Raw genomic sequence first — 27,319 nt, 5'->3', positions numbered from 1 at the left:
TTTTAGAATTAATTTTTCTTTACATGTACTTACAACGTAGCAGCGAAGTCATCGTAAATATGTTTTTATTTAGAAAATTATGTAAAACAACAATTAATGCAAATAAATGAAAATATACAATACAAAAAGATATTTTAAGTTATATTAGATAGCCGCGACATTTAAATTATATATTTTTTTTTAAGAGGTAAATGGCAAATATTGTACAGCCTTACAAGAAAATAAAAATGTAAAAAAAATAGTTATTGCTGTATAATTTCATATACTCACTCTTGATATCCACCACCTACGCCATAGCCAGGTTCGCAAACGCATACTCCAAATATTAAAATGAAAACGATTGTAAATAAATTCATTTTAAATTATTTGTATTACCCATTTATCTTAATAAATTTATGTATAATAACTTTAATTAATATTGTAAGCACGATTGTTAGCTTGCAGATCACAAGCTACACTGATTCAAACCGTTTAATTTATAATGCATTATAAGTTATCTATATTGCGTAAAAAAGGAAATTCATAATTCAATCCTCCCGATAAGTGTATTTATCTGCGAATGTAGGATTTGCAAAAAATATTTTTTTAATTAATTACATTTTTAAATTACAATTTTTTTTAATATCATTATTAGTTTAGAGCATCCTAATGTAATTTATTAATAAAAAAAATGGCGCCAAAATTATAACTAATGTTCAAGGCGTGTAGTGTTGATAGCATTAGTCTAAAAAAAGGAATTCCAAAAATGCCTTCAAAAAGAGCTAAGAGGACAAAACAGACTGATCAGGTAAGTTTTTGTTTATTTTGTTTATTTGAACTTGTTGAAATTATAAATTTGATTTTTTCATTTTTGATTGATTTCTTTTTTAGAAAAATATTGTAACGTCGACACTTCTAACTTTAAGTTTAAAATTTGACAATCAATGCGCGAGGAAAATAATTTCTTTGCAACAGGCAAAAGACTACATAAGAGAAATTTCGAACCTAAACATCGAAAGTGACGATACCAGATCGCGTCAGGTAAAGATCAGTTTTTTCTTTTATTTAAAATAATCGCTAAGTACCTATATTGTAAATATCTGCACCAAAATCTTCGCCGCGTTATTTCCCTTTCATTTAGAATTATTAAAATTAAAAAAAAATTAGATCTTACAGTACTTAATTCGAAATTGTAAATATATACAAAAAACATTAGAAACATTAGAAAGAGTAAATAAAGATTAGTGCTTCACGTTGTATCCCACAGGTAGCAAGATAGCTGCCTATCGTGCGGTATGCGGAGGAAGCTTAGTGTTAAGACACTCCGTTCCCCACTTTTCGCCGTTTTTTTCCTCGACATCAGAGCGAAGAAATTACAATAATAAATATTTCATTTCCTCGAATGGGGATCGGACCCACAACTTGTCACGTTTACAATCCACACGCTGTGCGCCCTGTGCCACGACTGGCCTCAATTGATCAAATATAAAAAATAGTGGATACGCTAAACGTTAAAGCTGCCAACTTTTATTAGTTCTACTTCTTATTGAGCTTCAAACATAAAATTGTTCACACTAGACCCAGTTTTTTTTACAATTAATGTTGTTAACCACAGGTGTCTGAAAAATTTACTTACATGCTGAAAGACTTATATACAAATAAAGTAACTGATAGTGAAAACTCTAATACTTTTTCTTTAAATAATAATATTGAAAAGAAATTAAATGAAAACTTTGAAAGTAAATCAAATGAAGGTTTGAATATAAGACCTGAGTTTTGTGAAGCTTCTGTAGTGACAACGAATTCAGACCACTCTCAAAATAATTTAACAGAACCTGGTAATATAGAAGATCGAATAGATACTAACTACAATATAAGTACACCTATTAACAATATGCCCAAGAATTTTCGAAACGAAGCAATACAAGTTAAAAATAATAACGATAATATTAATCTTTATACAGCACTCCCTGTAAAAAAAATTAATATGACCAGTCCACCAATGAATAAAGAATATATTAACGAAAGTAACTCAAAAAATACAAATAATGAACCTAGTGCAATTAAAAATAAAACTGTTTGTATAAACAATACCAACATCATAACTAGTACTGAGTGCGTTAATAACAGAATTATTTCTGAAGATAATATAAAAAAACCTTCGAAAAGTAAAAAAAGAAATTTGAAGAAAAAACAAAAAAATGACTTAATGTGGATCGAAAACATAAAATTCATTAGAGAAATCGACAGAGAGGAACATCTTGTTAGTAATTTGGAGGAATCATTTTGGAGTGATTTAACTAAGCCAGCTAATTGCAGTGCTGATTTTGAAACCGATTAATTATATACTTTTATGATTAATAATAATAAAAAACAGTAGTTGGTTCTGAAAATTTATTGTTATAACATTACGCTAAAGACTAAAAGATGCATGCAAAGCAAATATTCATAAATTGTATTTCAAAGGTTTCATTTTAAATTCCATAGATCTAGTAGGCCGTTATTAATTTTCATATGCACTTTTATCTTAATTTCATATAATTTAAAACAATTGTTGTCAATATATACGAACGACGACACTAGACTTAAAACCTTAACCTCCTCCAATATATTCGCTGTATAAATTGATTTTAAAGTTTGATTAATAATTAATTAATTAATGATACTTTTTTCATAAGTCATTAATTTAGACTCATAAATTTAATTTATTCATATAAAAAACAAAAAAAACAAGTAGAGCAACGGATTTTCCTCATGCTGATAAGTGCATCTATCTATAGTTCTAGGAATATACGAACAAAGTTTATGATAATAAGAATTTTCCCAAACCCAGTTTTTAAACCCCATGCAAAAGCTACAATATATTTGATTCTTAACATTAAATGTATCTAATTACTATTACTATTATTATTTTATAAAAAATTTTTTATAACCACTCAAAGAACTCTGATTAACCAAAGGGTATTTTGTTTTACTTTGAAGTAAAATTTAAAAGTACCATAATTGTTTTTATTTTTTGCTCAATGCTATATCCTACATACAGTACCCATAGAGAGAGAGACTATAGCAGAGAAAATGTACTGTTCATTCCGTGCAATTTTTCGAGACGTGTTGTTAAGTGGCGGAACTCAACGTTTCTCAACAAGTTTTGTCTTATTCAAGCAAGAAAAATTTAATTTAGATTTGTATATACCTAATGTATATTTTATGTTGTACAAAATATAAGTCTCATATCACTCAGAGCTCTTTAATGTCTACAATAAACATTTTTTTAGAATACAACATTGTATTACATATGAATTTACAGACAACAGACAAATTTTATTTTTAACTTTTATATAACAAATATATGTATATTACATTAAACTAGGCAACAATGAAAACGTTTAATATGAGAATGAACTTATAAATAAGTCACTTTTATAACATACTACTGCTCCATGACTGAGTAGTTTCACCAAACCTTTATTAAATAAAAAAAATATTAAGTTGTTTTATTTTTACATTTGCATTGTTATTTGTGATTTCTGTCATGTAAAATAAAAAAACCGCAATTCAATACAAAAACGCCCCTTTTTTGGGGTACATTCACAATATAAAATGTACAAATAGTTTAAGTCTAATGGCTCATCAAGCCTTTCGACTAGGTTTATAACATTTTAGTATAAATATGAATCATTATTTTTAAGTTTAATTGTTTGTATTAATTGAGCACACACAATTCTTATCCTTATTTTCGTACCTACATGTTCACGAAATTCGTTACCTCAATTGGGTCAAATAGTAATAACGTTAGGTCATTCAGACTCAGACTAATATAACATATAACCGTACATCAATTGACGTACAAAGACAATTATATAACGTGTGAACGTCATATTTATTAAGGTTTTATAAACGCCATAATTACTGAACTCAACTTAAAAGCTTATGTTTAACTTCAGGTTATTGTTTGTTTGTTTAAATCAAATCTTGCAAGGAAATTTAGACTAACTTGCCGTTAGGGGCCCTCCATAAATTACTAAAGAAAGTTTAAGTGTGATATTGCGTGGCAAGGGGTGGGAACCCTACCAAGGTCCTTCGTAGGAATTTCGTGACTTTTTCGGCTCTTATATTGTGGATTTGAAATTTTATATGTTAATTCAATGTAAACGTGATTTCTTTACACTCAGGATTGGCTCCAAATGGGTTCCCCCATTCCCTCCTGGATTTAACACAAACAAACAATTATATATATTCAATTATAGCTGGTTTCCTTTTTCTTTTAAGCCCATTTAGATAAATGATATCTTTATACTCTTCATTTATCTCTTTTATTTATATATATTGTATATATTTAACAAAATATTTAATAACATAATAATATATCACAAATGAAAGAACACTTCGACATTACTAGTTTAACTATAATTTTTTTATATAATATATTTTAATAATAGCTTGTTTCGGAATTATGAATAAGTATAACATGATTAGATTAATATCAAATTTAGTACATACATACTATGAAACATTCAAAATTAGGTATATACGAGTATATATTATCTCTATATAAATTAAATACTAAAAAAATATAAAATAAAAATCATTTTCATACGTAATAAAAATTATTTATAATATACGATAAACTTTTTATAACGTAACTTAACAAATGCTTATTAATAAATGCGTGTCGTAAAGGCTTATATTAACGCCATATCGACGGCTTAAAGGTGTAAGGACCAGCCTATTACGCAAATTCTCAGGAGACAAAAAATATTTTTAAAACACTTTGAGTATACGTTTATTATCAGAAAGTTTTACAGTTTCGAAAATTTATTTATATTCTCTACTATGTGAAATTAAACAAAAGTTGATTTTGTATTTTTTTACATTTTCGAATGGCAAAATCGTACTAGTACATAAAAACAAAAAACGTATTTAGCAAGTTTACACTCTATGTCGACGATATTTAAATATTGCACATAAGTTTCATTATTTATTTCAAATATTTTATCTAGAATATCTAAATTTTATAATTTATTTATTTATTCAGCTTCAGTGATTCATGCATATAGCAGGGTTGGATACTAGACAGAGACCTTTATACCCATATCCATTTTACCCATATTTATAAATCGCTCTCAACTCTGAGATCGATCTAAAGATGCCGATTTAATACAAAATTACATTGACATTGTGTTTGTTATAATTCACTCCTTCCTACATGCATTATATATTATTGTATATTATGTTATGTATTATAATAGAACATTATTAAAAATATCTTCAAATGATTTAATTTAGAAAAGCTAAATGCCTATATTTCTCATTTTGTTATATTTGTCAATAAATTTATGTTTATGTAGTTATTCCGAACAACTTTGAATTATAACATTGGAAGAGCATGATACTCAAATTAAAATACATATACAATGGTGTACTTATTAAATTTATATATAACAATGTAAAATAGTTTTACTATCTCTTATTGTGATATGATATAAAAGGATACATAATTATATATTATATATATTAATTTGCTCAATCTCTTCCCTTTATACTATTAAACAAAACGTAAACATTTTTTTCAATTAAGATAAAAATTAAAGAAATGCATTATGATTAAAATTTCAAAAATGATAATTTAGTTAGTACATTTTCATTTCATATTTAATAAATTAAGTGTCAACGGCGGCCAGGTAATAATTTTCATTTTAAAAACTAAATTTCCCTCTGACCTTAAAGAATCCCATGCTAGTTTTATTATGTAGTAGCGATGTTATGCCTAGATAGCTTTGTATGACTATAGGTGAATGATGTATGCAACATGAAGAGGGCATAGACTCTATAGCCCTTTGCAATTTTTGAGCAAATAACTCCATGTCGTATGTTGATCGTTCATCAACGCCACCGTCTGTAAAATATTGTTTTTAATATATATTAAATTAAAAATATATTTCGTCAAGTACTAACTTAATTCAATATCTTATTCTATAAACCTAATGGTTACCCATATAATAAATAATTTGTTCATAAGCATTTTCATAATTTTGCTCTACTTACCTTCATATAGGAACTTATTATTCTACTTCTATATTATTCTTACCTTCATGTAGGAAAGGGTCCAGAGCGAGGAACTCAATATATTTCCCCAAATGGGAGTTGAACTCACAACTATTCAAAACTATTTACAAGGCATTGCCACTTCAGCAAGAATTGTCTTGGTGATGTGGCAATGGGTGAATCATTTTAAGTTAAAAAATTGTTGTTTAATTGATATCAAACCAGTCAAAAGACAACAATTTGGGTTAATGTCAATTAAAATATTGATAAAAAACATTTATACAAATATCTTGCCTTTATGCCAATATATAGGATGAGAAGCGAAAGTAATAAATGGCACGTCATGGCTAAATGGATTCCATACGGTTTTTAGTGGTAGAGGTTCTCCTTTATTCCACATCATGCGTACACCTCGTAGGTTGCGTTCTCTAAAAGATTATAATATAACAATAACACATACTTTTTTATATATAAATTAAATTTAACTGTTCTTTCAAAGAATTTTTTTTTGTTATAATTTTTTTTTCTACCATTAACATTTTCTCTAAGTTAACAATATGAATGCTTTATATTTAATTATAGTATTTATTATGTTAATTATTAATAATGTGACTAATATCTATTAATCTATTTTAAAATGTATCTGTTACGTGAATAAATATATATGTATAAACGATAAAATCTTATTAAAATAAAATCTAATGAAATAGAAGCTATTTTTGTGTTGTTATTCTAATTTTTTTTGTTACCTAGTAAATTTAAAATTTAACTATAATTCTTTTTTTTTTCTTGCAAGCATATCAACTACCGCATAGCATGCATAATTATAAAAATCACAAAAAGCGTACTAGCTCTTAGACTATATGCCAAAATGCAGTGAATTTTCATATATATCACAGTGCAATGGAAATTTCAAATTAAAACATGATCAGAGCATCTACAGCAACCGAAAGTACCTAGGTTCAAAATACTTGGGATCGAACAGTTTAGCTTCATCTGTTGTACTGGGACGTCGGTACAGGCGATCTATTACACAGTCTTTGACTACTGTTGTAACGCCTGTAGCGATACCGTTTAGACGTCTATAATAGAAAGTATATAATATTATTTTTTATAATTTTAATTTTATAGACATGTAACTTGACCAATGGATCAACTGGTCTTTAGATAGGGGATCTCAGTATCTAATATACCCCCATGTGTGTACAGTGATTTTCAGAGATTCAGCTGATATTAGAGAATTTATGATTGTTTTATGGAAAAAAATTGAATTCTTAAACAAAATTGGCAAACACAACCCAACTGTTGGGCTTGGCTTGGGTTGAAAATCATGAACGCCGACCAAACAGTCAGGTTATATTATGTATTGGTTAGGTTATGCGAATTTTGTTCAAGAATCCAGGTTTTCCCAATAAATCACATATTTTTTTATATACGCTTAGTCACTGAAAATCACTGAACATACATGTGGGTGAAATGGATAGTCACTGAAGTTCTCTTCTCTCATATTATCATCTCATCTAATAATTAATAGTAGTTTTATTTAAAATCAGTTGGGTAAATAATTAATTTCTTAAGTGAGCTAAGAAATATTAAGTGTGGAAGTAAATTTAAAAAATGTACTCACGGCACTAAAGAAGATGGTGGGTAAACTAATTCACCGATTACAATAGTGTCCAAATCATCTAAATATGTTTTTTTAAAATCCAATTGTTTCATAGCAATGAAGTCATACTTTATTGTCATTACCAGCCTTGAAGTCAATAGCACAATTCTCTCTTTTTCATTATCCCATAAAGTAATTCTATAATCAGGTTAAATACATTATGTATGATAGAATTGTGATATATTCTTTATAAACTGTCTTTTAACATTAATTTTCTCAAAATTTCAATATTTTTTTAGCTTGAGATGAGCCAGATATAACCTAATGATATAGCTCCTTGCCCACATTTCTGATCAATTATGAAATATTGCATAAAGAGTGGAGTGAAATACTATGTTTCACTTTATCTTTATGAGGCAGAACAAAAATAAAATTAGTAATAATCATTCCCCAAGTGGTAAATGATGTCATTGTAAGTACCTTCAGACACAGTGCAATTAATATTTAATAAATAATTTTAATTTCATATTGATAATACTTACTCTGTTAATAACCAAGAACCTAGATACTCTCCATCTTCAGGAAACAGTAGTGCTGTTATACACTCTTGTATTGCATTTTCTACAACACCCTTGCGGAAAGTGAAGAAATCTTTGATATTTTCTTTATTGAAAGGAACATCATACCGAGGGTAAACGGTTTGTACTTGCTCTGGTTCTGGTTGTACAGCAGGTGGCCCATCTGTTCTAGCATCTATTTGATTGAAAACAAATGAAAATATTCTATAATTGTATGAAGTTTACATGTCCTCTATGTAGCAAGGCAGGGAAGGGAAACAAATGGTAAAATACTCTGTTATCCATTTTCTGCTCAATTTTAAAGACATTGACTGTTGAGCAACAGCACTCAATACCACATGTTTTGTTACCAGAAAGAGGAAATGAAAGTAATTCATTCATGTGAGGAGAATCAGCTACAGTGTTTACCATCAGAATACACATTCAGTGCCACTGTGCTACAGCAGCCTAATTAAATAATACCAAATTTAAGTAAAAATTTGAAAAACGATATGAAATATAAAAATTGTATTGAATAGAGGTTTCCAAAGAGGATTAAAATCCTGCTATATTCAAAATTTTTATACATTTTCTTAATAAGTATGTTGAACATTATATATTATTATCATAAAATCTTACTAGTATTTATTATTGATCTTAATTTTATTCTTACTTGTCGTAACTACAAATGTTTCCGATATCATATTTTACTATTTTTCCTAAATTTAATTTATTAATTATCTTGTTTATTTGACCTTGTTTTATATCTTGAAAATTAAGTGTTATGAGATGAAGTTATAAAACTAAATACATTTCAAACGTCGATTGTATCTTTTATTACTTTCATATATTAGATTTTACAGTGACAAATTTAAATACTAATTTTTTACCTGCAAAAGAAGATGTAGAAGATGTCAGTGAGTCTGCACCAGAGAGTACAGAAGGATTTATTTGTGGACTTCTATTTGCTGTGCCCGAAGGTTTATCTCGCTTATTACCAAGACTATCTCCACGTACACTTTCTGAAGACAGCTGTAGGGTGCCACCTCGGAATTCTAAATCGTCGTCCAACAAATCGCTCATCTTATTTACCCCAATATTTACCTTTTAGCGAGTTTTCAACTTACTTGTATGCGTAAATAATCGACCGGCTGATAATGAACTGTCAAATCAGTGTTGTCATTGCGAAAAAAATATTGTAATATAGTCAGAATCCAGGTAAGAATTGCGAAATTAAAAGTTGTATTTTAGTGTAAAAATAATTATTACTACCTGTCTAATGTAATATAATGTGGGTATAGGTAATGGTGATAATATGTACCTACTTATTAATTGAACAAACCAAAAATATTTATACATTTACTTATTCAATAAACCATAAATATTAATTTTAAATCATTAAAACAACCAGCATTATTTTAAAAATATTTATTGTAATATTGTACAAAAGTTCTTAAATGGTACTGGCGGCACCAATTATATCAGTATAGTACATACAGATAAAATCTTCCTCACTAACCATTAGGAATAATATATACATTTGTACAAAATAATTATGATCGACATTGGCCGATACTGAAAAAATAATAAAAAAAAGATTTACAATACATAAAAATGATTAAGAATTGATACATAATATAAAAGTATTTTAATTAATTCAACATCTCAAAATAATTTTATATTTACTCTAGTGGTATCCAAAATTTACAATAGATATTAGATAGGATCTAATAAGTAATACATATAAATGCAATCGAATTATAAATATAATGCACAAATTTAAGGGACAAAAAAAATGGCACTGTGTAGAAATTAAACATATGATATTTTTTTACTATAATAATATTTAACACATTTTAGATTCTACCATAAAAAATATTTAGTTAAAGTTGGCACTAAGATCCTATCTATGTATAAACAAAACACAGTGTTTCTAGAACATATACAAAATTTCAAAAATAAAAATATGTAAGAATCACAATAAAAATAAATTCAATTGTTCAAAATTTCTAGAAACACTCGTTGATATAATAATAGGGCTTAGTAACAGCGACATCTGTGCTTTGGGCAGCGTGGTGGGTACACGATGCATTGGTCCATACAATACACGTCGGCTCCTTCTCTACCTTCCAATTCTCCAATTGCTTCACAAACTTGCCTAGAAAATTAAGAAAAAGAAAATTTAGTTAAAGTATGGAATGGAATGGAATCGTCGTGGCTCAGGGCACAGGGTGTGGCCTGTATACATGAACGTAAAAAAATAATCCAAAATTAGCTTAGCAAAAAATCGAACTATATTTATTTTATTTTTACAATAACTTACGGGCAGTGGCAAAGATTTTCGGGACAGTTGGGAGGGTATCGTAAGCAGTTGGTCTCACACCAGCTCAACATTCCGGGGATCATACGGAATCCTTCAGATGGTATACAAACTTGATCTCTGAAAATATCATTACGCTATTTAAAAGGTTATTAATAATTTTTTTAGCATCCAATAAAACATAATATAAGTATTTTTATGTACAACTGCAATGAAATACGAAGGATACTCATTCATATCATTCTAAAAATATTATATATACATTATTATTTACGAAACGATGTCAACTTTACAGAATTTATGTATCTTGGGTATATTCTATTTATACTTTTATTAGGATAACAGTATTAAACACAGTTTCTTCACACAATAAGTAAACATTTTTACAGCATATTTATTGGAAGAAGAACATGAAAACAAAGAATCTACAGGAATTGTATACGATAGCCAATCGAGTAAAGACAAGTATATTTTACAATATAGAAACAGAAACAACAGACCAGAGACTACAATAGGAGAACGACAAATACAACAGATGTAGTCAGACATAGAAATACAGTTGTTAGTCACAAAGTTCTATATACATAGGTTTTCATTGAATATATCAACGTAGTAAACACAAAGGTATTATTCACACACCAGCCCCTTTCCAAGGTCCACACCATCCCAATATTGAGAACACAAAACAGATACCTAATGACGATTGGACCTACGCCAGAGTCACTTTCAGAATCATCTATATCATTGCTGAAATAAAATCAATGATTATTATATACAGTGCACTCAAAACATATATTTTGTATATAAATATTTTTTTTTTGTATACTTGTTAGGTTTTACCTAATCATACGTAATTCCGCTCTCTCTAGACCTTTCTGTTCATATCTGCAATATTAAGCATACATACATATATGCAATACATACATAAATATATAATATAAAAACAATTAAATAACTATATACAAAAATACATCGAATATGTATAAAAATAAGCTGCATACTAAAAGTATAGCATATATTAAAAAATGTAAATATATATTAAACTATTGTATAAAGCAATCGTGATAAGCAAGTACGTAATATAATTATCTAAATATTTTTTATGAAATAAAATATGAAAAATATAGTAACAATTAGCATAACATCACCACCATTGCTAATGATAGTGAAGTTATTGCTTAAGGCGTGAGCTTAAATTATTTTCTATTATAAATTGATTATTTATATATAAGCATTGTTCTGGATCAAGTGAAATGAAAATTAGTTCATATTGGACCTTCTAACAACTACGTCATGTTTTTCCCATCTTTTGCTAATAAATTACGTAATGGAAAAATAACAACGAACGAATTCTCCGTCTTTTATACTACTAACCTGACGACAAGAGGATAGACATTTTGCGGCATACTATAGTCTCTATAGTAGAGTAAGAAGGGATTGTCACGTCGTAGGTCTCCAGCGAAGGCAGGAGGAAGCCCACCGGTGCTGGTGATCACGCTCACGTCAGCGCAGTTCCTGAATGTCTCTGAACGGCCACAGCCAACCGCTTCTGTGCCATTTGGACATATGCCCCACATGTTACCTAAAGAAAATCAGATAAATAATAAAATAGTAGAAAAATAATCTTGCACATCAGATTAGCAGATTAACAAAATATTCTTTAACATTTATAATTATGTCTATATTTTACTCTAATTTATATTAAAGCAATCGAACCCACATTGCGTTTACAGTCTGTGCCTGTGCCGCTGGGTCACGGCGGCCTCAAAAAGGCCCAAATGTATGAGAAAAATTTATATCATTAGAATAAATATACTTTTTACATAAATCTTACCAGTATAATAGGTCCATTGCAAAACACATTGGGTGCAAGTTATGTATGGTGGTAACCTAACTCTATATCTGAATGTGTCCTTCTTCGCCGTATCTAGAGGAATCCAAAACCTATCTTCGCGAGTCCCAGAAATGTATAGAGGATACCTGTAAAAATAATTTTAAAATCAATTTTCATTAAAAAATAGTAGTCTTTACATAAACGCCTTATTAAAAACATCATAACATTATAAATGTATGCATGTTCTTTAATTAGTATTGAAAGATAATACATAAATTAAAACAATTCGCATCGTTTCCTTTCCTTTGTCGTTTACCAAGTATATAAAGAAGTATTGACGTGCCTTCCTATACGTAACTTTAATCTTTGTTTACCTATACAGTATTAAAAAAATCATCCTGTAATCTGCACATATTGGGGTAGGCAGAGAGAACCTGGGAACTTAGTTTTAAGACACTCCGTTCTCATTAGGACACTTCATTTGTGGAGGCATTGCGTTTTGATGAGTGGAACACAATGCTCTGCTTTGCCGCGTTACCCGAGCAAGGAAATTCAAAGATTAAATATTTATTTCTCCTGGGTGAAAATCGAACCCACAACCGTTTTGCAGGCACACGGCCTCAATACAATAATGATTTAGTTTTTTCCTACTTAAGTGTTAATTGAATATAATACGTGTTTTTAAAGTATTTTTTGTATCACCTGTCAAAGCACTCTTGAGTGGCCTCTTGTTTGGGGTTATTGTTCGGACAGAGCTTCAGCACAAAGGTACCGAGGTGATTCGCCGTTAATTCTATTTCTATTTCTATTTCCTGCAAAAAATGAAAGGTTTTTGTCCGATAAAAATATGAAAGCTATTAGGTATAAGTTTTTTTACGTCGTTTTTGTGTCCACTTTGATGCCAAATTAGTTTAGAAAAACCAATAAATTTAAATTCGTTTATCTATAGGTACTATAATAATTTAGTAATAAATTAGTTAATTTAAAAAAATACCTTGAGTACATACTAATGAAAATAGTTAATAATTCTATATTAAGTGAATGAATATTTATTAATATTAGTTTTCTTTTAATATTTGCAGTAACTACAGGGAAAAAAGAAAAATGGCATATTTCCTTTAATCTTTATAGTTAATAAGTCAAAAGCGATGGCTAAAAGCTCAAAGATAACAATTTCCATTTAGATTAAGACCTAAATACCTAATATTTAATAACCAATATTTTGCAATTAGGTTCAACAATTTCCAGAAAACACAATTTCCCACCTGTCCAACACTGTAGTGCCTAGTAATGATGCCTTTTCCATACATGCCGCCAGCCTCGTGCGGGCGCGGCTCGTTGAGGTGGTCCGCGTCACCGCACACGCCGCAACGTCCCGAGTTCTGCTCCCACTGGACTGAACACACGCTTTATTTTTTATTTATCTCATTTAAATAATATTATTGAAAGGGAACTTAGTGTACTTAATATGAGACGAAATGTTGTTAAATATATTACAAGTGTAAAAGATATGAAAAAAAGATTTCTTATCTAATTTTATGTTTATTTAAACGTCTCCCATAAAAATCGGAATATTTAATATTGTTTTCAGTACAAGTTTGTACCTATTATTGTATTTGTTATCACGTCATGGTATAAAGGTTTTTCCAAACAATATTTTTACGAATGACTGAACTTATGTTTAAACTTATCTATGGTTATTATTAATATTATTGACAGAAAAAAAATATGACACAATACACAATATTTGTATGTCGGCTACTATAGCGCTGTTTTTTCCGTAATTAATCATACAGATAAACTAAAAACTCATGTAAGATATAAACGAATACATTTTAACATTCAACAGAATACATGATGATAATTAATCATCAAAGGGATTTACAATAATGTTATTTATATAAATGTTTATAAGTACTCATGCAATATAAAAATGTAGAGACAAGTAAGATAACGTTGGTATGGCAATTGTTTTTCTCTGCTTTCTAGATTCTCTCATTATAGATGCTAATAAATAAAAGTAAGCCATGGACTTGCAATTTTGATTAGGGAAAATTGGTTTGCTAATTTAATATGGTCTACACTGTTATACACTTAATAATTTGTGACTTTTGGGATTTTATTTGATTTTGCTCTCAAAAAATATAGGTATGTGCGCACGGCAAACGCCGTTTGTCCCGTGGAAATCTCTATCTCTCGGTAACTCCGAGGACCACACTATCATACAGTGAAAATTTCATAGAAATCAGTTCGGCTGTTTCAGAGGTTAGCTTAGACAAAATGAAAGACCGACAGAAATACACACAAAAAGTTTAAAATTGTTTGTTTGTGTTTTAGTATTGTACAAATAAGTGTATGCACTTAGGAAACATGGTTATTTTATGTATATTAAAATAAGTGTATGTTTAAAACCTAAAAATAATAAGAGCGTGTCTAGTGCGGGATTTGAATCCGCAATCTTCGAGTGCTCACTCGTTGAATGACGCAGTGAGTCCATGAATAATAAAAAGATCAATGAACTTTAAATATTATAATTTTGTCTGCATTAGTTTTATTTAAGTAACCACAAATATGTTTACAAACACTCAAAATGCAAATATCTTAGCTACAAGAATTTCATAAGACAATGACGCAATGTATACTTAAACTGAGAAATGCTTGCTTTTTTTTCTAGTTTTAAATATTAAAAATAAATTCCGCTGTAAAAAGTTTTAAAGGCTGTACTTTCTGTTCTAGTAACTCTTCAACCCGGATTTCACTATAATCATAAAGAAAAAGTGTTTAAAGTAAAAAGTAAAAATTTGTTATCATGTACGACAGTGTTTCTTATTACTTGATAATTGATTTACTTGGTTTCACATTAGGTACTCGGTATATAAATTTCTAAAATCACACATGTAAAGTTTTTGTTATAATGGAAACAGAAAAGTGGGAAATGGAAGTGTCTAAATGGGAACGAAGTGTCTTAACACTATTTTCCTTCTAAAGCTAAAAAAAATGAATTTGGGCTAGCATTGATTTTATACGTATTAGATATTTCATACGTTCCCTTTAACTTAATAAATATCTGATGCCACTGAAGAGTACCTACGAGTGTATTAATCGCCATCTACGACTAATACTTGTAATACACTCGTGTTTCATTTTCTCTCATATTATTGTTATGAACTACAAAGTAAAGAATTCAAGATATTGAGTAGATTCTGACCGGCGTATCCTCCACAGAAGAGTTCGTTGTCGTTGTAGTTGACTGGGTTTGGGAAACCAAAACGCCACATGGAGTTGCGCGCTGGAGGGTCCATGAGACGGCCGTGGCCTTCTGCCCCGCGACGCGCACTGCCTAACATCTGAAGAAAAATAAATTATAATTTTGGAAAATTTTTAACCTTTTTTAAAAAAAAAAAGATAATCCATAGTGTATTTGAAACTCCGTCATATCAAAAATTTTACTCATGTTAGCATATTATTAAATAATAATAAAAGTTCAATATTTAAACAAGTAAATAGGCAAAAAATAATGTTTGCACATTCATTAAATATTAGTTTAGATAAATGTACATCCTTTAGAACACGTGCTTCTAAGTATTTAATTCAATAATGACAATAAAAAACCCATTTTTCTATGTAAACATGTTGAAATATATAAGCACGTATTGTAACTGATGTGTGTTTTGCAAGGAGAGTTTTCAAAACAAATACGCGTTTTAACTGAAGTATTTCCCTTTATTCTACTTACTTGAAGTAAAAATATCCAGTATGTAAGAGATGATGGACCACCTCGCCTTCTAATCTCCATCTGAAACAGACGGAAACGTGAATTACACCATGGGAACTCCTGTATATAATATAACTTATGTTGACATTTTCATTCAATACAAGGGAAAAAACATCCTCCTAGATACTGTGCTCCTGATAAATATGTTTTTGTACGGTAAAATATTGATAGATTATTTTTTAGTTTCGATAATTTTAAAGAATTTTATAAGTTCTATAAACAATAACATGTTTTAATTCATTACTCTGTTATCAGTTAGATTACACTTTTTTTCAAATAAATGCCTAATATGTATTTTACATGTAATATACCTATAGTTTTTTTCTTTCACTTTCACACTTTATTAAACTGATTGCGACATTTGTGTTGAGTCGCGGAACTTAACACCTTTATAGTATAGTATATAGGTAGATGCTGATTCACATTAGAAAGAAGGTTTCTCTGAAAATATTATTTAAGCTTAAAAATACATTATCAACTTTAAATAAGCTAGTTTTACGTAAAGCTACTTATAAAAGTAAGTCACGCCCAAACAGATGAGGCCATTATGACAAAAGTTCAATGCTAAGAGGCGGACACAACCATATTTCAGCCGCTGTCTTATTTCATGTCATCTGAATATACGATTAAGCTTTACTTAAGTATATACCTACTGATATTATCGAGTGATATTTAAATACTTATTTTATTTAAATTGAGATTAAGTGACACTGTTTAAATTGATAACGAATCTCTTCCCACAAATCTAAAGCAAGTGCAAATAAATCAAATATTGGGTAAACAACAAAGGGAAAAACGTCCGATTAAACCTAATTAATAAATAATTCGTGGTAATAAAGATATCAATGTATTTATATTTTAACTGATACACGGAATCACTTACTACAATCATTTCAAGAATTTCTAGAATATGCTAATAAATCAATGTTGTCGTGACATAACTGGTAAATATCTCCTCATCGTGGTAGTAGATTCGATTCCACTCGCCAGAATGCTTGAATAACTCTAAAGTTCTAATTATAATGAGCGGATGTTCCTAATATACTTGAGTTAAGGTTAATGCTTATAAAAAAATATAGTACTTATTTATCGCTAGAGGAGTTCTCCCTGTTTCGAAAATTACATGAAATACTCGATGCTAAGAATAAAATACAAATTAGTATTTAACACTATAGTAAAGTAGTTAATAGTAATAATATAAATAATTATCAAAAATAATATTGTATTTTATGAACATTGTTTTGAAAAATTAATAACTTTTAATTACTCAAGGACGGATGATAACCTACACGATTACATATTGTCACTTAAATGTCAACGTACAGTTACAATGGCGAAGTACACTCACAGGGACTACCAAGAGTAAACTATTATTAGGATTGCTGTTATTAAAGTATAGGTATATAGTAGGTATATATTCATAATTAAATTACGAACCGATGAATGGATTCCCCAAATTCCGCTCAACTTTTCCACCCTTAAACATAAGATCAAAATGTAAAGTCTTTCTCCAAATAATATATAAACATAATCAACATAATTGTATATAAACAAAAAACATAATTCACGTCTCATATATATCATTTTTAATGTTCTTGTTATTTTCCGAATGCCAAAATCCATTTAAATTTGAAAAATGGTGAATTTTATATTTTATTTAGTATTCACATTCATATAACTGTTTGGCAATTAACAGAGAAACCGGTGATATATTGAGATTATGTTATGCTACTTTTATATGTTATTTAAAATACTAATCGAAATGTAAAAAGTTATTATAAAAATATAATATATTTTTACTGTATTTCTAAATTTATATGCACAAAAAGGTATTTTAGACAATTAAAAACATACATTTGTTTTAAATTGTTTGTTTATCGTAATTTATCTAAGTTAAACCGCCATTAATAAAAGTTTTGTTTCGAACACACAAGACCTGTTAGATATTTTGGAGATTTGTGGTGAGATTAATGGTATATCGATTAAAGTTGGACATGGGACCTTAATTTAAAAGGAATAATAAATTATTATTTTTTCCTGGAATTTGTTCATGATTTTTAAAAATTACATACAATTATAATTAGTAAAACAATAAATATAATAATAACAAATAGTATAACATTATAATTCAGCAATTATTTTGTATTACACAGGGTTGAGCTCCAGTCCAGAATTCGGCGGAAAGTGAGGTGCGAAGTGTCTTAACTCTAGGTTCCCTACTGCCCACCCTGCTGTGTGCGGGAGGCTGTAAAATTAATATAATTGACAGCATTTCCGTGTCATAGCACATATATATTGGGTAAACGAAAATCTTTATGATACATAGATATACTCGTATATGGCAGAAAACAATAATATCTGAATAATCAGGAATTGAATCTGCTTTTTGTTTAATAAGTACCTGCATCCGCTACAGTCCAGATGGTCGTAAAATGCGTTGATGACACACGTTTAAGAATTTCTTTAAGAACATTTTATTTCATTAATGAGCCGAAATGTGTTTTATCCGTTTAAGTACGACCCTTAAATCGATTTCAATAGGTAATTTCATGTAATATCGCATTCCTCTTAATATAATTAATAGATATAAAAAATCGATTCCTCTGTTGTATCGATACTTAATAACAGATATTTTAACGAACCTATTACACGCACCTTCACTGTAATTACGAATCAATAATGTTCTGACATTACATCGATTTCCAGATTATAAGATGTCGTTGCGACATTTTTTATTTTTTTTTGGTAATTTTCTCTGGTTTTATATAATTAATATGAAGGGTAGCCTAGGGATATATTCCCTATTTCGATCGATCGAGATATTATGAGTATTTTGCCTAAACGATAAACTAAAAATAATTTATGAATTTTAATATAACTATTTCCCAGTGAGCTTAACTGCCACCAACAATCATCTTTTAATCGTACATAATATATGTTCCATATAAGTCGACATGTGCGTAAAAACAATATGAAATATTTTTTAATAATTTTATTTGATAAGCTATATCGGACGTATTTTACGACAAAAATGGCAGTTTAAAAATTGTTTACTATATGAAGTTATCTAAGGGAGTTCTGCATTAAATTATCTTTTGTATCTACATAATTATGTGGGTTTCGTTATACTTTATTTATCAAAATAATACTTGAAACCTGGCTTGAAATATTTTTACTTTTAAGTTTAAGCACATTTAGTTCATATCCTAGGCACAAATTGGATTTAAAATTACTAACCTCTTACCTTGAGAAATTATTTTTTTTTTTCATAAAATTAAAATTCAACGAAAATATCTCAGCGTTAGTCAGTCATAGGAAAATAAAAAATAGATAAGAAAATCAATATATTCTAAATGAACAATTAAAAATATTCATTTTACTGTATTAAATAAAAATAGACAAAAAATAAATTTTTCAGCGGACCCTAAATACATAACTGATTACCGCTCGTATATTGTATGTGTGTCACATAAAAATTAAATTATTTTAATCTCGCATGATTACAGCTTCCATAGCAACGTTTAATATCAACTCGTTTCGGAGTTACTTTATTATAATTTAATATACCTAACTTAAGAGACGTGTGGTTTTATTTAATGATTTTACTTCATTTTTTAACGGTCTTTAATTATAATTTACGAGTATGTCTACTACCAACTATGTCTCGAACAAAGAAGCTATGTGTACTTATACGTACAACTAACTTATAGAAAATGTTTTAATTCTATCAATATAAAAAAAACATACATTTGCGGAATTTTAACAATTTTTTATATATATAGATAAATTATTTGTAGAATCTAATTTCAAATCTAGTTTTTGATGGCTGATAATAGTAAAAAAGGCTAGATATCTAGCTCTCTTTTTCTACTATCATAAACATAGATATATGTATGTTGGGACGAAAATATGAAAGAAGGATTATAATATTAAATTATGAAAAGTAAGTAAATTCGTCGGTTAGTTCCGCCACTCAACACACAATGCCTAATTTGGCGGAAAGTGGGAAACGGAAGCGTTAACACTAGGTTTCCAGATTCTGGCTGTTAGCCTATGAGAGGGATGCAAAAAGGACGCAAAAGACCGTGCAAAGTGGAGTATGTTGAGTAGGAAGGCAGACCCTGGCAATAGCCGGGATTAATGCCAGGAGGAAGAAGCCTATGAGATACAGCGTGAAGGTAAAAAATATCACCTTAGCACAATAAAAAAAAGCGTAATTTAATGCTCAGATGCCGTATAACCGTTGACATATGTATCAATCATTGTACAAGTTCGACATTTCCGAATGTGACCTTTTCAAGCCGATGTCACGCTCAAGCACTGTCTTATGAAGCAATGTAGCAGTAATTATTCTATCAAACATGATAAAGTTACCGTCAAAACGAACGACCCACGTCGCTAAGTTTGACGGCAAAATTGTAATATTAAATAACATATCAGCTTCTGGTATTCACTTCATTTTTTTTGTCTATAATTGACTGTATTTCAAATGAAAATGTCAGACATGTAATAGGTTAGTACGTATCAAAATTAATTATTAAAATAAAGTATTGAAGGTGTATGTATGTTATAAACATTTAAGAATAATCTTTCATAATTAAAGCAAATACATTTTATCCAAGAAATCGCGGTCTATTCAACTTATTTTAATTTCACTATATTATATTATATGACCGGACGGAGTGGCGAGCATTGGGGGAGGCCTATGTCCAGCAGTGGACCTTAAAAGGCTGATGGATGGAATATGAAAAAATATCTATTTATTATTAGTATAATTAAAGGTTGATTTTTTTTAAAGGTTGGAACAAGCTGAAATTCAATATAATATACAGTTTCAGCTTTATAGCCATTATCGGTAAGTTTCGTTGTATCTAAATATTAACAACACGGATAGATGTTGGTAGTATCTTCTCTTAACTTCGTCTACGTAGAATTTCTAGTGGTTCAGAGAGAATCAAAGTACTATGGTATTTTAAGAAAAAATTATAGCAACCCAAAATACTAACCAAAAAAAATATTACGCCATTTTCAAGATTCTATTCTTATAATAACTTTTATACAATCGCTTACAGAATATAATGTAGATTATGGATATAACTACAACAGCCACCTTGTTCCACGACCACCCCAAAGACCTCAACTCCAAAGTCAACTTGGATTCCTTTTAAAGAATCAATAATTAAAGTTCCACTGAAACAATTATGTCTAACCAGAATGCAGGCGGAAGACCAAAAATATATAAAAATTTCTACAAAAAGTATCGACAGCCATCTCATAAATTATTAATAAGATACGCTAGCTTTAATACAACTTATGTATTTAAAATATATTTACATTTATAAGGTAAAAAGCGCGTTAACAAGGCATTAATTATGTAAAGTAATGTTTTTAAATTTTAACATTCACTTACATTGTTATTACGTTATATTAAAATGTTTTCGCGTATATTTTTGTTAGGGATATTTAATATGGTAAAATTACATAGTGGTTGATATTTGTGGTTAAGATTTTTGCTTGTTATTATATCGCTTTACTAGATTTGAACTGCTTGGCTTTTGTTTTACTTAGGAATATGCTTAAACGCTATAGATTAGATATAAGAGCGTGGATTTTTCAAAATACGCAACTAATTTAAATATATTAGAGTATGTATTAGTAGTAAGTTATTTATAATATAAAATGTTATATATTGTTTATATTTCTTTAGTGGAAATTATTCTTTTTTTGTACCATAAAAGTAATATTAGTATAATGTGTCATTTAAATACCAAAAAAATTAAAAATGTGACAGTGTTTACCTAAGTTTTCTAAAAAAAAAGTGGAAGACAAGTAAAAAAAATAAGGTAAGCTATAAATCCATGTGTCATCACTAAGTTACAAGTAAAAACCCCTTTTCACAATGATCAACTCCTTCGTATATCTGGACTTTAGCGATATAATAAATCTCGTCGAAGGCCAGCTTTAAATGGTCTGTGTGCTCCCGCTCGTAAAATATCGATAATTGCACTTTTGTTTTTACAAACATAATCGTTATCGTCATAATATAATCCAATTTTTAAACACTTGAATATAAGAACAATCGAAAGCTTTCTTGTTTTTGTTGAAATTATTGCTTTTTTTATACTATCATGTAACAGTTATTAATAAAGAAACAAAAAATAACAATATTTGGATAATTCACATTCAGTTATCTCTTAATACAAGGATTTCTAGCTATACCAGTGCTTTTCCAAATAATTATTGTTTTATATATTATCCAAAAAACGCTCTAAATTTTATATTTAATGATATGTATATAAAAAACGGCACCAAGTTTGCATTCCCGTTCTGGTACTAACGTCAAAAGGAAGCTGTTTATTAAGAGCATAATATTAAATCATCCTTAACACAGTCGTTAAGGAACAACTTCTTTAATCACACAGCTGATTTATCCTGATTGGACCCACAAGCCACAGTACACTTATGTAAATGTATGAATATATTTTAAAGATGTATTGTTATTGCATTTTTAGCTTCATCATAAATGAATTTAAATAATAATAATGGTAGGAAAATACAAAATCGACTAAGAAAGTAATGGAAGTGTTATTAAAAATACGTAGAAATTTATTGTTTATACATTTTTCCCCTTTTTCTTTTTTCAGCTTCGAGCCCTACATTGCAGAATTGAAAGAGTGTTTAACATAATATAATCTCTACTTCTTGGCTTAATTCAAGACAAACCTGGTTTTTCCGCGAAAGGGAAATGAGCGGGTAATGCTGCAATTTTGTTTATAAAATCGAAATCGGGTTTAATAGATAAAGTGAAACTAGAAGCAATATAAATATTGTTGTTTACGAGCTATTTACGTAGCCGCCCTTGGCATTCACACGGCAGTGCGGCTGGGGGCTCGTCGCGTTCGAGACTTTATAATGTGATAGACATGTCTCAGAGGTGTTGAATTATTTTAATTAATTTAATATAATTAGGCATATTGCATATTTTTTGACCTAAACTCTTAACACTAAATGTATTCTTCCCAGTCTGTTAATGGGGGAAAAGGTTAAATACAAAAAATTGTGTTACTTTCTTAGATCGAGCAAATGTTCACAAATATTTAATAGCAATAAATGTATATTGTACAATATAGCTAAATTTATTTTTTTCAGCTTATACTAAGAGACTTCGCTCCCCAGTTTCCGCCAAAATCTAGAAGCATTGGGTGTAGAGTTAACTAGAGCGAAATGGAAAATTAAATATTTAATTCCCCCGGATGGCACTCTAACCCACAATTATTTTTTATTCTAAGAAGAACATACTGTAACATTAATTATTTATTAGTAATTTTATAATATAAATAACGATTTCTATAGTTAGCTTTACACGTTTAAATTAAACATTATCAACGGGCTATATACCCTCGGTTGGTAGTTGCACAAACTAGAGCAGCTCGGTGCTAAATGAGAACTGGTTGTCTTAATTGTCTTTTTCATTTCGGATTCCGATGAGCCCCCGAACGAGCCCGAGCTTATCACTTCCTTATACTGGAAGTTTTTGTTAAGTATAATACTTTATTTCAAAACAAGTAGTATAAAGCGGTCAATACGCGTTTTATTTTGAATACCTTTAAGGTTGACGGAACGTAATATTTCCTGATCAGTGTCTAGACAACTCACTGAGTAATTAGCGCTAAGACTGGACGCGGTCGGTCTACGTACATACATACATACATACATATATATGATATGCAAATGAAGATGGATGTAAATAAAACATAGTTCAGGAATTTTAATTGAGCTTTTTTTGTTACTTTTTTTATGTTTATATTATGATAACATACATATGTAAGTACACAGCGAAATTCGAGGTATAAAAATTAAACTGGGGTTGAGAGTACAAAGTACGACGTGAAAATCTGCTACAAAACCAATGTCCCTATAATTTTGGATGGAATTTTGAATGACTTTTCTGATTTTTTTAAATGTATTTCGATATATTTCTCGCATTGTATAGATTTCCATACCTACTCTAGTGGATTTAAAGACAATCCCTTTAAAATATACAATGACAACAATGAAAATCCGTATTATATTATTATCCTTTGCTTTTATAAGAAAAAGTATTATATTGCTTTATTATATAACGCTAACTAAAAGTAAATATTTATGTATGTCGTAAATGAAATCTTCCTATGCGATCTTGAACGGTTTTTTTATTAGTACACTATAACTTATATGCATATATTTAACATTCGTTTAGAATCTTTAAATGGCTAATAATAAATAACTTTATACATATTACTAACCTCAAATACTGCCGCCTCTTTTTTATCGTCTGTTTGGAGATCGTTAAAACAATCTAACGACTATAAAACCGGTGTGTAACAATAAAAATATTATAAAAGTCGTTAAAATATTAGTTCTACATATTTAATTCGAGAATATATTTGTTTGGTCTAAGTTTTACAAAACGTTTTTATTATTTTCTTCTGTTTTTTAAACACTAGATATGTAAATATTTGTAAATTGTTAAAAAATAACATAATTGAGTATACTTATACGATGTCTGTTAATCATAAATTAAAGTAAATAATTATTTGTTTCTCGTTATTTATTTTAATTTTTAAGATTTAAATATATAAATTATGTATTTTTATATGAAACCTGAAACGTTGCTGCATACGATTCTAGTTTATAAGATGATACATATATATTAAGATAACATCTTTTCTTTTAAGCTTCATTCATCAATTACATATAGTAATGTCCTACCATCCTTTAGAAACATTATGCATTAAGTAAACATATCTATCGTAGCGCAGTTAGCTGATCTCTGGCTGTAAGCGCGGTGATTATAGGTTCGAGGCCAGCTCAGCGGAACGATTTAATTTTAATTTTTCGCCCTAATAAGAAAAGATGTGCCTATACCTACGATACCTCTGCCTACCCTATACCTACGCTACCTCTGTCTACCCTTGTCTTTTTTGATAAGATTATATACTTAACTAGCGGCCGCCTCGCGGTTTCACCCGCGTGAACTATGTTATTATCAATTTCTGTCTCCATGACTACGTCCTAGTGACGTCTATGCAAAATTTGAGACTCCTAGCATTTGTAGTAACGAAGTTTCATACTAACTTTCGACCCCAAAAACAACACCTTAGAAGTTGAATATTACAATTTTTCGTCTTAGCGAGCACCTACGTCCTATAAATAACTCCTATGCAAAATTTCAGATTCCTAGCACATGTAGTTTCTGAGATTTCGTGATGAGTGAGTGACCTTTCGATTTTATATATATAACTATAACTTTTAATTATAATGTATATTTAAATATCAAAGTATTATATTTAATAAAATGTTATATTTTTCTTATTAAGCTACAATACAAAAATAACGTGACATTTCTTACCATTTTTCAATACTTGTACGCCTTATTTGTAAACAGTAGCCTATATTCGTAAACAGTAGCAGATTCAATACGTCGATACCATTAAATGATATGATATAAAATTTTACTACTTTGACTTATTGAAAAATCGGTTAAAATATGCAATTAAGATTTCTGATATTTTCAGGTTTATAATTTGACCAGAAATATTTATCACTTATTAAAAGGTTATGTTGTAATTTAATTTCAAAATAAAATGTAACGATCCATTATTATAACGAAAATTCTTGAATTATTTTAATTTATTTGGTAATTTTGTTAAATTATAAAAAAATTTTACAACCTAAATTTTACTTATTTTGTACAAATTAAAAACTTCAACGTGGTTCTGTCTACTAACACCTGCCTTATCCCTTATTCTTGTTATGTAAATTTTGAAATAAAATAAAAACAGTTAAATATAAATACTGGGTATACTAACTCGTATTTATTTTTGAATACGACCTTGAAGCAAAATAAAAAATAGAAAGGCTTTACACTTTGGCATTATAGAGCGAGTTGAATATTATAATTCATGACTATATCTAGGATATTGGCAATAATATTTAAAACGACTTGTATTTTTATTGCAAGTAAAAATTAAGAATCATTATGTATTGAGTGTCGGAGTTCAACGCCGAACTTCGCTATATACTTAATATAAATTAAATATTTCATTTCTTCGAGTGGGGATCGAACTCACAACCATTTGCGTTTGCTGTCGCACGCTTGTGCCCCTGCGCAAAGGCTCTAGATTTTTTGAGAGGTATATAATTGCTTACTATTAATATAAACACAAAAAGTTGTTTAACAAACGTCTAGCAATAAAAGTGTTCTACAATATTAACTTTTAGTATTATAATGCACATAAATCAATCCAATTAAACCCAACCTAATTCTTAATTATTTAGATTTGTATTTTTTTTAATTTACAGTAAATTGTTTCTTAGTGTATATACAGTTTATTTATTACATAAGTGGTATTATACATTTTGCGGCGTTGAGTTCCACCACTCAAGACACAATGTCTCCAGAATTCGTCAGATAGGGAGGAATGGAAGTGTCTTAACACTAGGTTCCTCGTTTCCCTCTGCCTACTTTTGCATGTTTGGGATACAACTGAAAGCCTGAAAGATTTTTAAATACAACATTTACATTAAAGATACGTTTAAATTTAATCTTAGATATATTTACTTAGTGCATAATACAAAAGAGAAAAATAACTTACTTTCAAATAAAACGTTGTGTGTATTGAAAAATTATATATTCAAGCGTTTTTATAAAGCTCGTGAACCTATTTATAAAAGCGCCTTATCAAATCAAATCAAGCTTAAACTTAAACTTTAGAAAACTTAAACTTAAACTTTAGAAAAGAGTTTAAGAAATTCATAATTTAATTTATATATATTGCTTTTAACATATGTCACCAAATAATGCAATTAAATCACATCCAGTGTTATTGTATGAGAGGAATGTCTTTATGCACATATCTCTGGAACCAGTTTATATGAAACTTGGGTATAGTTTATATTTTTATGCGACACATTGCAGGCTATCAAAACTTACTACGTTTCATTTTTTTGTAATTGCTTATTAATCTTTTACACCTGCTGTGATGTATTTTGCCATTGCTACGTTTATAGGCTGAGACCAGTCGTGCTCGTCGTGGGTTGTGGAAATTAAATATTTAGTATTTTCATTTCTTCGCTCTGGTGTCGAGGCATAGCCCGACGACGAGTTCCGCTCAACTCAATGCCTCCAAAATTCAGCGGAAAATGAGGAACAGAGTGTCTT

The 27,319-nt window shown here is 29.1% G+C and overlaps 3 protein-coding genes across 7 annotated transcripts in view; all 3 read right to left on the bottom strand.

Annotated features, from left to right (window-relative positions):
• The window catches only part of Hml (hemolectin), a 49,463-nt gene extending 49,037 nt beyond the window's left edge, over positions 1–426 (bottom strand). Inside the window, exon 1 of the mRNA XM_085204801.1 lies at positions 271–426. Within this exon, the coding sequence (XP_085060927.1) occupies positions 271–356 (86 nt within the window). The 5' untranslated portion in view covers positions 357–426. The remainder of the gene's footprint in view (positions 1–270) is intronic.
• Positions 427–2,359: 1,933 nt separating this feature from the next.
• LOC146527454 (tumor protein p63-regulated gene 1-like protein) lies at positions 2,360–9,366 on the bottom strand. Of its 4 annotated transcripts, none has more exons than XM_085204651.1 (6): positions 9,078–9,366; positions 8,173–8,383; positions 7,652–7,828; positions 6,981–7,106; positions 6,319–6,452; positions 2,360–5,875 (listed from the first exon to the last, which is right to left on the bottom strand). In XM_085204651.1, the coding sequence occupies exons 1-6, from the start codon at positions 9,268–9,270 to the stop codon at positions 5,676–5,678; spliced, it is 1,041 nt and encodes a 346-aa protein (XP_085060777.1). In that variant the 5' UTR covers positions 9,271–9,366; the 3' UTR covers positions 2,360–5,675. The 4 variants fall into 4 exon arrangements, with proteins under 4 accessions (XP_085060777.1, XP_085060778.1, XP_085060779.1 ...); XM_085204652.1 differs by having other exon boundaries at positions 6,996–7,106; XM_085204653.1 differs by having other exon boundaries at positions 7,008–7,106.
• A 234-nt stretch (positions 9,367–9,600) lies between these two features.
• LOC146527453 (uncharacterized) overlaps positions 9,601–27,319 on the bottom strand; it is a 43,935-nt gene continuing 26,216 nt past the window's right edge. The window contains exons 2-10 of one of the 2 annotated variants that reach the window (XM_085205351.1): positions 16,078–16,137; positions 15,550–15,688; positions 13,607–13,737; positions 13,044–13,153; positions 12,342–12,487; positions 11,882–12,089; positions 11,201–11,254; positions 10,511–10,627; positions 9,601–10,345 (exon numbers count right to left, since the gene is read on the bottom strand). In XM_085205351.1, coding sequence (XP_085061477.1) covers positions 10,228–10,345; positions 10,511–10,627; positions 11,201–11,254; positions 11,882–12,089; positions 12,342–12,487; positions 13,044–13,153; positions 13,607–13,737; positions 15,550–15,688; positions 16,078–16,137 — 1,083 coding nt within the window. In that variant the 3' untranslated portion in view covers positions 9,601–10,227. The remainder of the gene's footprint in view (positions 10,346–10,510; positions 10,628–11,200; positions 11,255–11,881; positions 12,090–12,341; positions 12,488–13,043; positions 13,154–13,606; positions 13,738–15,549; positions 15,689–16,077; positions 16,138–27,319) is intronic. The other variant, XM_085205352.1, reaches the window with a different exon arrangement.

Source organism: Heliconius melpomene, chromosome 20, assembly GCF_056956725.1.
Source record: "Heliconius melpomene rosina isolate 202511_hmr_F chromosome 20, ASM5695672v1, whole genome shotgun sequence".
Lineage (NCBI taxonomy): Eukaryota > Metazoa > Arthropoda > Insecta > Lepidoptera > Nymphalidae > Heliconius > Heliconius melpomene.
This window is presented reverse-complemented; position numbering and strand designations above follow the sequence as displayed.